The sequence below is a fragment of the Nerophis lumbriciformis genome, linkage group LG18, assembly GCF_033978685.3.
Source record: "Nerophis lumbriciformis linkage group LG18, RoL_Nlum_v2.1, whole genome shotgun sequence".
Taxonomy (NCBI): Eukaryota; Metazoa; Chordata; class Actinopteri; order Syngnathiformes; family Syngnathidae; genus Nerophis; species Nerophis lumbriciformis.
In genome coordinates, this window is record NC_084565.2 from 3302944 (window position 1) to 3322500 (window position 19557).

General features: G+C 36.9%; 1 protein-coding gene across 3 annotated transcripts in view; it reads left to right on the plus strand.

The window, feature by feature from the left end:
* The first annotated feature begins 365 nt into the window (after nt 1-365).
* The window catches only part of farp2 (FERM, RhoGEF and pleckstrin domain protein 2), a 179691-nt gene continuing 160499 nt past the window's right edge, over nt 366-19557 (plus strand). Inside the window, exons 1-2 of one of the 3 annotated variants that reach the window (XM_061977479.2) lie at nt 366-868; nt 14078-14289. In XM_061977479.2, the coding sequence (XP_061833463.2) occupies nt 14089-14289 (201 nt within the window). In that variant the 5' untranslated portion in view covers nt 366-868; nt 14078-14088. The remainder of the gene's footprint in view (nt 869-14077; nt 14290-19557) is intronic. The other 2 variants (XM_061977476.2, XM_061977478.2) reach the window with 2 other exon arrangements.

Genomic DNA, 19557 nt, shown 5'->3' on the forward strand with positions numbered 1-19557 from the left:
AACCCCCCTCATGAAACAGGCCTGTAGAGATGAAATAGTCTTGTGATTTTTTTCCCACACATACATATATATATATATATATATATATATATATATATATATATATATATATATATATATATATATATATATATATATATATATATATATATATGTGTGTGATGTTCTTGTCATGTTTGAAGTAAAAACAGTATCGGCATCAACAATACTGGACCTGTATTTACTTTGGTTTGGGATAGATACCAGAATAAGACCAACCCTTATTCACGCGGCTAATCTTCCACACCACTAGAGGGCGCTGCGTTACCACCAGTCACCACTTTAACCCCGGACTAGGTCAGCTTGAAGCAGACGGAACTTTTTATTTGTTCCTGCAACGTAAAAATGTGAGGATTGTAAAACACGTCTGGAGATTAGCATTCGTCTTTATTTGCGTGTTTACGGTAAACATAAAACCTCATGCATGTCACCGGAGGGGGGTCGAACTTTAACCCACTTTGCAACCCCCATTAATGAATAGCAACAGGTCCGGTTTGTTTGTGTGAACATGAATGTTTGTCCACCCAATAAAAGTCCACCGTGACTCGCGTGGGTCGCCAGGAGGAGAACATAATCCTGCCGCCGTCCATCAGGGCTAATTTGAGCCCAATGGGAGCTCAATTTTAGCCAGCCAGCGCTGCAACACGCCGCGGCCAATCAGAGGCCGTCTTGGCACAAAAGCAGCCAATCAGAAGCCGTCTTGGCTCCAAGCAGCCAATCAGAACGCAGCGCCCAGTGCGCATTACTTTGGACGGCTGCACGGCGGCCATGGACGGGACGAGTCGTGTCCTTTAATGTGCCAAACTTCTAGAAGTTTCCTCTCCACACGGTGAGTCTTTTTCTTCTTCAACGTCTCATTTATGTCCGCGTACTATCATAACGTCTTGGTTACTTTTCAGCGTGTATCGCGAAGTTGGCAATATTCAAATCACCGACAGAAACAAACGCCACGTAAAAGTTTTTTTTTCTTCTTCCTTCCATTATTATGACGTTTAGTTGTTGGTTTTTAAATGACGTCATTGTGCGCTACTAGTTGCTATTAGAGCAAATATTGATATATTTGTGCCGTCTGTGGGATACTAACCACCTTTGGAATTGATCTTTCTTGCTACGAACCAAACTGCGGCCTGGGGGCCAATTTGTGGCCCCTAACTACTTTTTTAATGTCCCGTGGTACATGCTGCTATTAGCATGCTAGCATTTTTGCTAATTTTGCAGCTCCGTACTTGATGAATGATACATTTTATCATGCTAGCTTTTATTTTTTAAAGCTAATTTTTGGAGGTATACACACAAGTCATATTTTGGTAATTGACGAATGATACATTTTATCATGCTAACTTTTTTTTTTTTTTAAACCTAATTTTTGTAGGTATACACACGAGTCATATTTTGGTACTTGATGAATGATACATTTTATCATGCTAGCTTTGTTTTTTTAAACCTAATTTTTGTAGGTATACACACGAGTCATATTTTGGTATTTGATGAATGATACATTTTATCATGCTAGCTTTTATTTTTTAAAGCTAATTTTTGGAGGTATACACACAAGTCATATTTTGGTAATTGACGAATGATACATTTTATCATGCTAACTTTTTTTTTTTTTTTAAACCTAATTTTTGTAGGTATACACACGAGTCATATTTTGGTACTTGATGAATGATACATTTTATCATGCTAATTTTTTTTTAAAGCAAATTTTTGTAGGTATACACACGAGTCATATTTTGGTAATTGACGAATAATATGTTTTATCATGCTAAATTTTTTAAAGCTAATTTTGGTAGGTATACACGAGTCATATTTTGGTACTTGATGAATGATACATTTTATCATGCTAACTTTTTTTTTTAAAGCAAATTTTTGTAGGCATACACACGAGTCATATTTTGGTACTTGATGAATGATACATCTTATCATGCTAACTTTTTTTTTTTTTAAAGCAAATTTTTGTAGGTATACACACGAGTCATATTTTGGTATTTGACGAATGATACATTTTATCATGCTAACTTATTTATTTATTTTTAAACCTAATTTTTGTAGGTATACACACGAGTCATATTTTGGTATTTGATGGATGATGCATTTTATCATGCTAACTTTTTTTTTTAGGCAAATTTTTGTAGGTATACACGAGTCATATTTTGGTACTTGATGAATGATACATTTTATCATGCTAGCTTTTTTTTTTTTTAAACCTAATTTTTGTAGGTATACACACGAGTCATATTTTGGTACTTGATGAATGATACATTTTATCATGCTAACTTTTTTTTTTAAAGCAAATTTTTGTAGGCATACACACGAGTCATATTTTGGTACTTGATGAATGATACATCTTATCATGCTAACTTTTTTTTTTTTTAAAGCCAATTTTTGTAGGTATACACACGAGTAGGGATGATGTTCGAAACCGGTTCTCCCGGTTGTTCGATAAGAAAATAGCCGATTCTATGGACTCGAATCCCTTTTTGAGAATCGGTTCCCGTTATCGAGGCCACTACAGTAAAGAAAAAGAGTTGGTTCTTTATTCGAATCTCTGGGAACGAATCCCTTCCCACAGGAAATGCCCTGTGGGACGGCAATGTTATGCCCATTTGATTGTAGACTCTTACTGACACCTTGTGGCGATATGAAAATACTACACGTCATTAGTTTGGGCACTTTCGGGTTGGCGACGTCAGTTAAGTTCATGAGACAATTGAGAAGTAGACAAGTTGTGTTAGCTCTTACAAGCCTTGGAAAAGATAAGTCTGTAAGTAAACTGTTTAACTTGTTTATGTAACTCAATATTAAGGTGGAAAGTGGTTACATTTGATACTAAGATGTTTATTGAAAAACAATTTTTGTGCACTGTTTCAATGGATGTTTTGAGGACTTAAAATGTCTGCCAGTTGTGTATTTCCACCATCGAAATAGTTTCAACACTCAGAAGTATTTGTTTGATGATAGTACTGTATATTTGTGTGAAGCTAATATTTACATATTGTGTATTAAATTTCAGTATGTTAATTGAATTTCATAGCTTATACATTTGTCATTGTGTGTATTTCAGTTTAAAAAAAATACAAATAACAGTCCAGTGCAAGACAAAAGTAAAGCTAGGAAAAGACAAAGCAAGATCAACAACAATAAAGAGCCTGAATGAATTCATCTGCTTTGGAACTTTATTAGACGTCTTGGATTGTTTGTTAGCTGTCTGTAGTTAGTATGTTCCAATAACAGCAGAAGTGCACTTTTTGGAGAGCTGTATTATTTTCAGTTTTGTGCCCAAGGGACTGATTTTGACACTATATTATTATTTATACACCTATAGTGATCACAGAGACAGGTTGTTTTTGTGTTACTGTATGTTTTTGTTTTTCTGAAAAATCCCACTTAATATACTTTAGGTAACAACTGTCAATATTTATTTATTTAAATTTTTTAGGGGGGTAACAGTCAATATTTATCTAATTATTGTATTTTATTTTTTTCTTATAAAATAAAAGTGAGCTTTTGTTAAACCAAATATTGTGGGGTTTTCCCGATATACAACAACCTATATGGATTTGATAAGAGAATCGATAAGGAATCGGTTCGATAAGAGGATTCGATAATGGGCTCGAACTCGATATTTTCTTATCAAACATCATCCCTACACTCGAGTCATATTTTAGTACTTGACGAATGATACATTTTATCATGCTAGCTTTTTTTAAGCTAATTTTTGTAGGTATACACATGAGTCACATTTTGGTACTTAACGCATATGCTAGCTTTTTTTTTCAAGCAAATTTTTGTAGGTATACACACGAGTCATATTTTGTTACTTGATGAATGATACATTTTATCATGCTAACTTTTTTTTTAAAGCAAATTTTTGTAGGTATACACACAAGTCATATGTTGGTACTTGACGAATAGATGGTAGATTTTTTAAAGCTATTTTTTGTAGGTATACACACAAGTCATATTTTGGTACTTGATGAATGATACATTTTATCATGCTAACTTTGTTTTAAAGCAAATTTTTGTAGGTATACACACGTCATATTTTGTTACTTGACGAATGATACATTTTATCATGCTAACTTTTTTTTAAAGCTAATTTTTGTAGGTATACACACGTCATTTTTTGGTACTTGATGCATATGCTAGCTTTTTTTTTAAGCTAATTTTTGTAGGTATACACACGAGTCATATTTTGGTACTTGATGAATGATACATTTTATCATGCTAACTTTTTTTTAAAGCTAATTTTTGTAGGTATACATACGAGTCATATTTTGTTACTTGACGAATGATACATTTTATCATGCTAACTTTTTTTTAAAGCTAACTTTTGTAGGTATACACACGAGTCATATTTTGGTACTTGATGAATGATACATTTTATCATGCTAACTTTTTTTTAAAGCTAATTTTTGTAGGTATACACACGAGTCATATTTTGTTACTTGACGAATGATACATTTTATCATGCTAATTTTTTTTTAAAGCTAATTTTTGTAGGTATACACACGTAATTTTTGGGTACTTGACGCATATGCTAGCTTTTTTTAGGCTAATTTTTGTAGGTATACACACGGGTCATATTTTGGTACTTGATGAATGATACATTTTATCATGCTAACTTTTTTTTTAAAGCTAATTTTTGTAGGTATACACACAAGTCATATTTTGGTACTTGACGAATAGATGGTAGCTTTTTTTAATATACTTTTTGTAGGTGTACACACGAGTCGTCGTATTTTGGTACTTGACGCATGATACATTTTTATCATGCTAACTTTTTTTTAAAGCTAATTTTTGTAGGTATACAAATGAGTCATATTTTGATACATGTTATCATGCTGGCTTTTTTTAAAGCTAATTTTTGTAGGTATACACACGAGTCATTTTTTGGTACTTGACTCATATGCTAGCTTTTTTTTTAAGCTAGATTTCGTAGGTATACACACGAGTCATATTTTGGTACTTGATGAATGATGCATTTTATCATGCTACCTTTTTTTTAAAGCTAATTTTTGTAGGTATACACACGAGTCATATTTTGTTACTTGACGAATGATACATTTTATCATGCTAACTTTTTTTTAAAGCTAATTTTTGTAGGTATACACACGTAATTTCTAGCTTTTTTTAAGCAAATTTTTGTAGGTATACACACGGGTCATATTTTGGTACTTGATGAATGATACATTTTATCATGCTAACTTTTTTTTTTAAAGCTAATTTTTGTAGGTATACACACAAGTCATATTTTGGTACTTGACGAATAGATGGTAGCTTTTTTTAATATAATTTTTGTAGGTATACACACGAGTCGTCGTATTTTGGTACTTGACGCATGATACATTTTATCATGCTAACTTTTTTTTAAAGCTAATTTTTGTAGGTATACACATGAGTCATATTTTGGTACATGATACATGTTATCATGCTGGCTTTTTTTAAAGCAAATTTTTGTAGGTATACACACGAGTCATTTTTTGGTACTTGACGCATATGCTAGCTTTTTTTTTTCAAGCTAAATTTTGTAGGTATACACACGAGTCATATTTTGGTACTTGATGAATGATACCTGTTATCATGCTATCTTTTTTTAAGCTAATTTTTTTAGGTATACACACGAGTCATATTTTGGTACTTGAGAATATAGAACATTTCACAAAGCGCTCAAAAATCTGTCAAAATGTTTGAGTGCGACTTTGGTAAGCTACGAAGCCGCACCGCTTGATGAATTGTTGGAGCTTTACGGCTACCATAGTCAGACGTACTGTGCTTCAACATACTGTATTATTATGGTGTGTGTATAAGGACCGCAAAATGGCACCTATTATCTGACGTTTTGTTTAGCAATATTATGCAAAACCAGCTCTTCTCACCTCCTGGTAACTACTGATCTGTATTTGAGATCTGCATAAGTCCTGAAAATTTGCGCGCGTCCGCCATTGTAGTCAATAAGTTTCTTGTTTTTCCTTTATCTTCTTGTTATGTGACATTCATCCTCCACTGTTGCAATTTCTAATATAAAGTAGTGTAAAGTTCTTACTTATATTTGTCAGTAGCCTCGCTAAGGAAGCACTAAAACATACCGGTGTAGTGAGTTTACATTATTCACCCAAGGAACTTTAGTTATTAGAGAGTTCCGGTCGGACGTTTTTTCACGGGACACATTTCGGGTGTTGTTGTAGTGAGCCATGGATGAGGAGATGCTGCTCCGTTATTGATTGAAGTAAATGTCATTAATGCGCCTTATAATCTGGTGCGCCCTATGGTCCGGAAAATACGGTACTTGACGCATGCAAAAATCTTAAATTTAGCATGCCATTGTTAGCATGCTCGATGTTGATAGTCCAACTCATACTGACTGGTATACACACATTATACATGCATAATAAATACTGACTGGTATACACACATATTACACACTGACTGGTATACACACATAATACACACTGACTGGCATACACACATATACACACTGACTGGCATACACACATAATACACACTGACTGGCATACACACATAATACACACTGACTGGCATACACACATAATACACACTGACTGGTAAACACACATAATACACACTGACTGGTAAACACACATAACACACACTGACTGGTATACACACATAATACATACTGACTAGTATACACACATAATACATACTGACTGGTTTACACACATAATACACACTGACTGGCATACACACATAATACACAGTGACTGGCATACACACATAATACACACTGACTGGTATACACACATCATACACACTGACTAGTAAACACACATAATACACACTGACTGGTATACACACATAATACACACTGACTCGTATACACACATTATACACACTGACTGGTATACACACATATTAAATACTGACTGGCATACACATAATACACACTGACTGGTAAACACACATAAGACACACTGACTAGTAAACACATATAATACACACTGACTGGTATACACACATGATACACACTGACTGGTATACACACGATAAATACTGACTGGTATACACACATAATACACACTGACTGGTATACACACATAGTACACACTGACTGGTATACACATATTATACACACTGACTGGTATACACACATTAAATACTGACTGGTATACACACATTAAATACTGACTGGTATACACACATAATACACACTGACTGGCATACACACATAATACACACTGACTGGTATACACACAATACACACTGATTGGCATACACACATAATACACACTGACTGGTATACACACATAATACACACTGACTAGTATACACACAAGACATTCTGACTGGCATACACACATAATACATACTGACTGGTATACACACAATACACACTGACTGGTATACACACATAAAACACACTGACTGTTATACACACATAATACATACTGACTAGCATACACACATAATACATACTGACTGGTATACACACATACTACACACTGACTGGTATACACACATAAAACACACTGACTGGTATACACACATAATACACACTGACTGGTATACACACATAATACACACTGACTGGTATACACACATAATACAAACTGACTGGTATACACACCTAATACACACTGGCTGGTATACACACTGACTAGTATACACACATAAGACATTCTGACTGGTATACACACTGACTGGCATACACACTTAATACATACTGACTGGTATACACACAATACATACTGATTGGTATACACACATAATACATACTGACTAGCATACACACATAATACATACTGACTGGTATACACACATAATACACACTGACTGGTATACACACATAATACATACTGACTAGCATACACACATAATACATACTGACTGGTATACACACATAATACATACTGACTGGTATACACACATAATACACACTGACTGGTATACACACATAATACACAGTGACTGGTATACACACATACTACACGCTGACTGGTATACACACATACTACACACTGACTGGTATACACACATGATACACACTGACTGGTATACACACATGATACACACCGACTGGTATACACATGATACACACCGACTGGTATACACATAATAAATACTGACTGGTATACACACATAATACACACGGACTGGTATACACACATAATACACACTGACTTGTATACACACATTATAAACACTGACTGGTATACACACATATTAAATACTGACTGGTATACACACATAATACACACTGACTGGTATACACACATAACACACACTGGCTGGTAAACACACATAATACACACTGACTGGTATACACACATGATACACACTGACTGGTATACACATAATACACACTGACTGGTATACACACATAATACACACTGACTGGTATACACACATATTAAATACTGACTGGTATACACACATAATACACACTGACTGGCATACACACATAATACACAGTGACTGGTATACACACATAATACACATTGACTGGCATACACACATATACACACTGACTGGCATACACACATATACACACTGACTGGCATACACACACAATACACACTGACTGGCATACACACATAATACACACTGACTGGTAAACACACATAATACACACTGACTGGTAAACACACATAACACACACTGACTGGTATACACACATAATACATACTGACTGGTATACACACATAATACATACTGACTGGTTTACACACATAATACACACTGACTGGCATACACACATAATACACACTGACTGGCATACACACATAATACACACTGACTGGTATACACACATAATACACACTGACTAGTAAACACACATAATACACACTGACTGGTATACACACCTAATACACACTGACTGGTATACACACTGACTAGTATACACACATAAGACATTCTGACTGGTATACACACTGACTGGCATACACACTTAATACATACTGACTGGTATACACACAATACATACTGATTGGTATACACACATAATACACACTGACTGGTATACACACATAATACATACTGACTGGTATACACACATAATACACACTGACTGGTATACACACATAATACATACTGACTAGCATACACACATAATACATACTGACTGGTATACACACATAATACATACTGACTGGTATACACACATAATACACACTGACTGGTATACACACATAATACACAGTGACTGGTATACACACATAATACACGCTGACTGGTATACACACATACTACACACTGACTGGTATACACACATGATACACACTGACTGGTATACACACATGATACACACCGACTGGTATACACATAATAAATACTGACTGGTATACACACATAATACACACGGACTGGTATACACACACAATACACACTGACTTGTATACACACATTATAAACACTGACTGGTATACACACATATTAAATACTGACTGGTATACACACATAATACACACTGACTGGTATACACACAACACACACTGGCTGGTAAACACATAATACACACTGACTGGTATACACACATGATACACACTGACTGGTATACACATAATACACACTGACTGGTATACACACATAATACACACTGACTGGTATACACACATATTAAATACTGACTGGTATACACACATAATACACACTGACTGGCATACACACATAATACACAGTGACTGGTATACACACATAATACACACTGACTGGCATACACACATATACACACTGACTGGCATACACACATATACACACTGACTGGCATACACACATAATACACACTGACTGGCATACACACATAATACACACTGACTGGTAAACACACATAATACACACTGACTGGTAAACACACATAACACACACTGACTGGTATACACACATAATACATACTGACTGGTATACACACATAATACATACTGACTGGTTTACACACATAATACACACTGACTGGCATACACACAATACACAGTGACTGGCATACACACATAATACACACTGACTGGTATACACACATAATACACACTGACTAGTAAACACACATAATACACACTGACTGGTATACACATAATACACACTGACTGGTATACACACATAATACACACTGACTGGTATACACACATTAAATACTGGCTGGTATACACACATAATACACACTGACTGGCATACACACATAATACACAGTGACTGGTATACACACATAATACACACTGACTGGCATACACACATATACACACTGACTGGCATACACACATAATACACACTGACTGGTATACACACAATACACACTGACTAGTATACACACATAAGACATTCTGACTGGTATACACACTGACTGGCGTACACACATAATACATACTGACTGGTATACACACAATACATACTGATTGGTATACACACATAATACACACTGACTGGTATACACACATAATACATACTGACTAGCATACACACATAATACATACTGACTGGTATACACACATACTAAACACTGACTGGTATACACACATACTACACACTGACTGGTATCCACACATACTACACACTGACTGGTATACACACATAATACACACTGACTGGTATACACACATAATACATACTGACTGGTATACACACAATACATACTGATTGGTATACACACATAATACACACTGACTGGCATACACACATAATACATACTGACTAGCATACACACATAATACATACTGACTGGTATACACACATAATACACACTGACTGGTATACACACATAATACACACTGACTGGCATACACACATAATACACACTGACTGGTATACACACATAATACACGCTGACTGGTAAACACACACAATACACACTGACTGATAAACACACATGATACACACTGACTGGTATACACACATAATAAATACTGACTGGTATACACACTTAATACATACTGACGGGTATACACACATTATAAACACTGACTGGTATACACACATATTAAATACTGACTGGTATACACACATAATACACACTGACTGGTATACACACATAATACACACTGACTGGCATACACACATAATACACACTGACTGGTTTACACACATAATACACAGTGACTGGTATACACACAATACACACTGACTGGCATACACACATAATACACACTGACTAGTATATACACATAAGACATTCTGACTGGTATACACACTGACTGGCATACACACATAATACATACTGAATGGTATACACACAATACATACTGATTGGTATACACACATAATACACACTGACTGGTATACACACATACTACATACTGACTGGTATACACACAATACACACTGACTGGTATACACACATAATACACACTGACTAGCATACACACCTAATACATACTGACTGGTATACACACATAAAACACACTGACTGGTATACACAATACACACTGACTGGTATACACACAATTCACACTGACTGGCATACACACATAATACATACTGACTAGCATACACACATAATACATACTGACTGGTATACACACATAATACATACTGACTGGTATACACTTACAATATACACTGACTGGTATACACACATAATACAAACTGACTGGTATACACACCTAATACACACTGACTGGTATACACACCCAATACACACTGACTGGTATACACACCTAATACACACTGACTGGTATACACACACTACACGCTGACTGGTATACACACATACTACACACTGACTGGTATCCACACATACTACACACTGACTGGTATACACACATAATACACACTGACTGGTATACACACATACTACACACTGACTGGTATCCACACTTAATACACACTGACTGGTATACACACATAATTCAAACTGACTGGTATACACACATAATTCAAACTGACTGGTATACACACATAATACACACTGACTGGTATACACACATAATACACACTGACTGGTATACACACATAATACACACTGACAACAACAAGGTATCGGAAATGTGTCCCGTGAAAAACTAAATAACTAAAGTTCCTTGGGTGAATAATGTAAACTCACTACACCGGTATGTTTTAGCACTTTCATGGCGAGTCTACTGACAGATATAAGTAAGAACTTTACACTACTTTATATTCGAAATGGCTTACCAAAGTCCTACTAAAACATCTTGATAGATTTTTGAGCGCCGTGTGTAATGTTCTATATTTTCAATGGAACATGTAAAACGTCGGTGTTGTTTACTGCCGTCATATTGCAGTCTACACCTATCTCTTATGTGTGACTGCCATCTACTGGTCACACGTATCATTTCACCATGTACCAAATAAAATAGCTTTGAGGTCGGTAAGCACAACCAAAATGATTCCGATACAAGGCGCACTGTTGAGTTTTGAGAATATTTAAAGGATTTTAAGTGCGCCTTATTGTCCGGAAAATGTGGTAATATTGATACTGTTGTTGATATTCTTCATATTTTGTTTGACTACTTTTGGGTTGTTTTGTGTCATGTTTGTGTGTCCTCTCAATTGCTGTGTTGATTGCTATTCCGAATGTTGCTGGGTTTGGAATTAGGATGGTATTATTATTGGATTATTTTGTTGGACTGATTATTAATAATAATAAAAACAATTTGCTGTACTGGATTTGAAGGGAAGAACTACAAAAATGTCCCCCGCGTCCTCGGATTTGTCTGTCTGTGGCCCCCCAGTGTAGAAAGTTTTCTGCTTTAAAATATGCACATTAGTCATTACAGAGGCTAACAGCATCACTGATACATTTTGAACGAGTGCCATTGGCATTGTTAGGCCTATTTTAGGGGGGCTCAAGCCCCCCTAAAATATTCTTAAGCCCCCCTAAATAATCTGGTGTTATATATATATATAAATTTTTTTTTACAAATACATGCCGACATATTCATTATAAAGTGGCCCGAATATGAGTTTAAATAAATAATAATATAACCTGTCATTATTCACTCAGTTTCCCCTCACTTCATAGTGTAAGGTAGAGAGCCCCTTTAGTGTGTCGGTATCCAATCCATTCCACTTGTTCATATAGAAAATGCCCACATCACTCAAAATCCAGTCCGCATTTTCTATGTGACCTTGCTTGCGGTCCTTGGACTTGTTCATATAGAAAATGCCCACATCACTCAAAATCCAGTCCGCATTTTCTATGTGACTTTGCTTGCGGTCCTTGGACTTGTTCATATAGAAAATGCCCACATCACTCAAAATCCAGTCCGCATTTTCTATGTGACCTTGCTTGCGGTCCTTGGACTTGTTCATATAGAAAATGCCCACATCACTCAAAATTCAGTCCGCATTCTCTATGTGACCTTGCTTGCGGTCCTTGGACTTGTTCATATAGAAAATGCCCACATCACTCAAAATCCAGTCCGCATTTTCTCCACGACCTTGCTTGCGGTCCTGCAGGTGTACGAAGCACATTAGCACACAGCACTGCAGAACAAGAACGTGAACGGATGCAAAATGGACATAAGAAACTTTTTCAAGAAAGTAAGTATTCATCACTGCTTGTAGTAAAATGTATTAGCTCCACTTTACACCAGGTCTGTGTTTGACAAAAAGTTGACATTCCCGCTCTAAAACAATGCTGCTACTTAGTTAGCTAGTTAGCCTGAAATGCATCATTAAGGTCCTGATTATTTATAAAGTTAAATGTGCACTCTTTTTTACTATTTGCTATCTTTGGGGTTACTTCCTTCTGGAGCATCAGCTGTGTTTCTCACTTTACACATGGAGGAGAACAGGAGCTGAGCTCATTCACATATGACTATCATCAGTAGATAATAATAATAATCATCATCATGCAAGTAATTGTTTCTTGTTGATGCCGTAAACAAAATGTCACTGTGCAAACCCATGTTTGTTGTTGTACTGAACACAGATTGCAAATAAACCGACTGAAATAATAATAATAACAATGAATCATTTCTAAGTCTTTGTTAGCCGTTTGTGAAGTTTTGTGCTGATGCCTTACGTTCGCTCGCATCCTGTGCATCTCCTGGGGGCTAAGCCCCCCCTGTCCTTAAAAGCTAGTGACGCCCCTGACGAGTGCCATGTTGTTTTGCTTCCCTCTCAGGAGCTGCCCTCATGGGGGAAATCGAGGGGTCATACCGGGCCCTGCAGACCCCCGGCACCAGGCTGGGAGCCCAGTTCAACGCAGGCATCAGCACGTTGGAGCCGGGCCAGACCCTCAGCGGCTACATGGTCAGCGAGTCCAACGGCCTGGCCCGCGGGCTCCAAGTCCGCGTCCAGGGTCTGGACGAGTCCCAGGAGTTCTTCGACCTGGACGTAAGTGTCTCCCACTGGGATAAGTCTGGTGTTGTTCACACAGCAGGCGTGTTTGTGACAGCTGCGACGTGGCCAAAATCCCTTCCTGCGCCTTATGGCGTCTTGTTTGTGTCGCTCGCACTCTCACGGTTTTTTTGAGGTTTCTGTTCTGTGGATTCTCCCGGAGCCCTGAAGAGGACTCGCTTGTTGATGTTTACTCTCGTAGATAAGTGGTCTCTAATCTTTGATTGAAAACCAGTAACTCACAGAAGGTTTTAATGGATTTTTACTTTGCAGTGATTAACTTAACTGCTGACTCAGCTTTGACAACAACTTATTGACTTGGCGGTTTGACACCACCTTTTCATCAGTTCTTTCAATCCCATCATGTCAGACCAGGGAGGCTTTGTTTCCGGTCCTTTTGTCAGTCTAGAGGAGCACTAGGGTTGTCCCCGTAACAATATCATGGTACCGGTACCGAAAGGTATTTCTATATTTTTCTAAATAAAGGGGACCACAAAAAAAAAGTCATTATTGGCTTTGTTGAAACAAAAAGTGTTAGGGTACATGAAACATATGTTTATTATTGTAATTTAGTCCTTAAATAAATAATAATAATAATAATAGATTTTATTTGTAAAAAGCACTTTACATTGAGCAAACAACCTCAAAGTGCTACAGTGTATAACAAATAAAATTAAAGCTGCAAGCAGCGTTGGTAGGGCCCGCAAACTTGGCAGGTGTTAGTCCCAAGTGTCCCAATACTTTTGTCCAGTGTTAGTCCCAAGTGTCCCAATACTTTTGTCCAGTTTTAGTCCCAAGTGTCCCAATGCTTTTTTCAAGTTGTAGTCCTAAGAGTCCCAATACTTTTGTCCAGTGTAGATGTCCCAATACTTTTGTCCAGTGGTAGTCCTAAGTGTCCCAATATTTTTGTCCAGTTTGCGTCCTAAGTGTCCCAATACTTTTGTCTACGTTTAGTCCGAAGTGTCCCAATACTTTTGTTCAGTGGTATTCCTAAATGTCCCAATAAATTTGTCAAGTTAAAGTCCTGAGTGTCCCAATACTTTTGTCCAGTGTAAGTGTCCCAATACTTTTGTCCAGTGTTCGTCATAAGTGTCCCAATACTTTTGTCCAGTGGTAGTCATAAGTGTCCCAATACTTTTGTCAAGTTGTAGTCCCAAGTGTCCCAATACTTTTGTCCAGGTTTCGTCGTAAGTGTCCCAATATGGTAGTCATACGTGTCCCAATACTTTTGTCAATGTTTAGTCCGAAGTGTCCCAATACTTTTGTTCAGTGGTAGTCATAAGTGTCCCAATACTTTTGTCAAGTTGTAGTCCCAAGTGTCCCAATACTTTTGTCCAGTTTTCGTCGTAAGTGTCCCAATACTTTTGTCCAGTGGTAGTCATACGTGTCCCAATACTTTTGGCCAGTGGTCGTCATAAGTGTCCCAATACTTTTGTCTACTTTTAGTCTGAAGTGTCCCAAGACTTTTGTCTAGTGTACCTACCTTGTCTGCATTGTGTGGGCACGTTGGTGCTTCCTGCTTTTAAGCAGCATCTTAAAAAAACAGCAGCGCAGCAGCATCAGCGCAGCAGGTCTTTGAAGGGTCATAAAATCAAAACCGGAGCAGTTAGAAAAAAAGCGCTTCTGTCATTGTAATCACAAGGGTTCAATCTCTCTCCTGTGTTAGTTTGAAGGCGAAACGACAAACGCGCTCAGAGGATATCGTTTTTGAAGGAAGGTGACCGGTTTTTACAAAAAAATTGTTTTGAAGGGGGAATAGCAAACTTCCTGTTGATTTTTGCTGGGGGTTGTCAATTTATAAAATGCAGGTCTAAGTGAGACCTACATAGAGGTTTTTGTTTCATGTCTCTCCGACCTTCCCAGTGGGAGTTACAGGCAGTTATGTCATTTTTTTCTTCCGAGGAGCAGTTTTTTCTGCGTTTTATTCAAAAAATTTTAGATTTGGGGTTAGGTTTTTTCATTAGATCACAATTTTAGCCAGTCCTGATGTGTGTGTTCAGTTTGGTGATTTTTGAAGCATGTTAAGGGGGTCAAAATACAGCTCAAAGAGGCAAAAGTTACTGTTTTTAGTACTTTTTTGTCTTGAAGGGGGAATTGCCAACTTCCTGTTGATTTTTGCCCAAAGAAGTACAATTATAAAAGTTTGGTGTAAGTCAGACCTACATAGGGGTTTTTGTTTCATGTCTCTCCGGCCTTCTTAGTGGGAGTTACAGGCAGCTTAGTTTTGTTTTCTTCCTAGGGGGCGCTAGAGCGCAATTTTGAGTTTTGGGGTTCGGTTTTTTTATTAAAAGGCAATTTTCGCAGGTCCTGATGTGTGGGTCAAATATGGTGAGTTTTGAAGCATGTTAAGTAGGTCAAATTACAGCTCGAAGAGGCGGCGGAAGAAAAAAGAAAGAATAATAATAAAACCTTACAAATTCAATAGGGTCCTCTGTCCCATTGTAAAAGGACTCCCTTTGGGATTCCTTTTACAATGGGCCATGCGGGCCCTAATAAGATAATAAAAACAAATTAATTATTTTAAAAGAAGGGTTTTTAAGCCTTTTTTAAAAGCATTCACAGTCTGTGGTGCCCTCAGGTGGTCAGGGAGAGTGTTCCACAGCAGAAAGCCAGGTCTCCCATTGTTCGTAGCCTTGTCCTCGGAGGTTGGAGGAGGTTAGTCTGTCCGGAGCGGAGGTGTCGTGTGGAGGATTTGGAGGATTAAATAAAATAGTGAACATACTAGACAACTTGTCTTTTAGTACTAAGTAAACAAACAAAGACTCCTAATTAGTCTGCTGACGTATGCAGTAACATATTGTGTCATTTATACATCTAATATTTTGTACACATTATGAGGGACAAACTGTAAAAATGCATTATTAATCTACTCGTTCATTTACTGTTAATATCTGCTTATTTTCTGTTTCAACATGTTCTATCCACACTTCTGTTAAAATGTAATAATCACTTATTCTTCTCTTCTTTGATACTTGACATTAGTTTTGGATGATACCACACATTTAGGTATGGATGCGATACCAAGTAGTTACAGGATCATACATTGGTCATATTCAAAGTCCTCATGTGTCCAGGGACATATTTACTGAGTTTATCGCCTATATCCCATCAGATACAAAAGCCAAAAAAAAAAGCCTACTACTAGCAAAAACGAGTAAAAAAACAAAAGTCTATGGAGAGCTTGTTTGCAAAGGGAAAAGGCCAGGGGCTCCCACTAATTCCACTGAGTTTGTTCATGTATTCATTTTTCATGCACTTATTTGCTATATTTATATGCCACACCGTGGGAGATTATCTAATTTCACCTATTTGGGTTAAAAATATTTTTTTCAAAGCAGTAATTATAGTCTGCAAATGATGTGTTGTTGTTGAGTGTGTGTGCTGTCTAGAGCTCGGCAGAGTAACCGTGTAATACTCTTCCATATCAGTAGGTGGCAGCAGGTAGCTAATTGCTTTGTAGATGTCGGAAACAGCGGGAGGCAGGGTGCAGGTAAAAAGTTGTCTAATGCTTAAACTAAAAATAAACAAAAGGTGAGTGTCCCTAAGACATACTTGCCAACCCTCCCCGGATTTTCCGGGAGACTCCCGAAATTCCGCGCCTCTCCCGAAAATCTCCTGGGACAAATTTTCTCCCGAAAATCTCCCGAAATTCAGGCGGAGCTGGAAGCCACGCCCCCTCCAGATCCATGCGGACCTGAGTGACGTCAGGTGCGCAACACCACGTAAATCGTTGGCCAACCAAAAAGTAACCCCTGTACGCTATAGCCAACATTCACCAGGAGATGGCAACAGACAAACATAGATCACTATTACATTCCTCCCCTTTTAGAAATGTATAGAAGTTACTCAAAATAAATAAACAACCCAACCAAAAAATGCAGCAGCTCAATTTAAAAACTGTACTTAAGCCACATTCTTTTCTTTTTTTTTTTTTTAGTACTGAACTCTTAACCCTCATTTGTAAAAAAATAACATGCTTATTATACAAACAGTATTTGTACACCTTTAACACAGATTTTTATACTGTCTTCAGAGATTCAGTTTTTTTGGTGGTACTCGAAACCTTTCTGGGTACCTGCGAAAGGGTGTTCAGCATGGTTGGAAAAATAGTGACAGGATAGAACAAGGATGGACAATTCAACCCTTAACTCAACAATGAGTAGATGAGTGTTATGTGTGTGTATATGTGTAAATAAATGAACACTGAAATTCAAGTATTTATTTTATTTATATATATATATATATATATATATATATAGCTAGAATTAACTGAAAGTCAAGTATTTCTTATATATATATATATATATATATATATATATATATATATAATAAAATAAATATATATATATATAGCTAGAATTCACTGAAAGTCAAGTATTTCTTACATATATATATATATGAAATACTTGACTTGGTGAATTCTAGCTGTAAATATACTCCTCCCCTCTTAGCCCCGCCCCCAACCACGCCCCCGCCTCACCCCACCCCACCCCCCACCTCCCGAAATTGGAGGTCTCAAAAGGTTGGCAAGTATGCCCTAAGAAATGGCATTGAAGTTTAGGGAAGGCTATGCAGAACGAAACTAAAACTGAACTGGCTACAAAGTAAACAAAAACTGAATGCTGGACGACAGCAAAGACTTACTGTGGAGCAAACACGGCGTCCACACAATGTACATCCGAACATGACATGACAATCAACAATGTCCCCACAAAGAAGGATAAAAACAACTTGATTGCTAAAACAATATAGATGCGGGGAAATATCGCTCAAAGGAAGACATGAAACTGCTACAGGAAAATACCAAAAAAAGAGAAAAAGCCACCAAAATAGGAGCGCAAGACGAGAAGTAAAACACTACACACAGGAAAACAGCAATAAAGTCCAAATAAGTCAGGGTGTGATGTGACAGGTGGTGACAGTACACCTACTTTGAGACAAGAGCTATAGTGATGCATGCTTGGTTATGCTTTAAAGTCATATCCATTTTATTTTTATTGACATCCAGCATCAGACATCATATTCACATACATCACATATGTTGTCTGCTCTAAATGTCAAAATATATATATTTTTGTTTATATCCCAACCATACCACCCCCCCCGCCCCAAAAAAACAAAGAAACAGCAGAAAAACAAAGTAGTATTTGCAAATACATCAATTAAATAAAGAAAAAAAATACATTATTAATAGTAATAATCAGAAATAAAATAAAAGAATATAAACATATATACAAACCCCAATTTCATATGAGTTGGGAAATG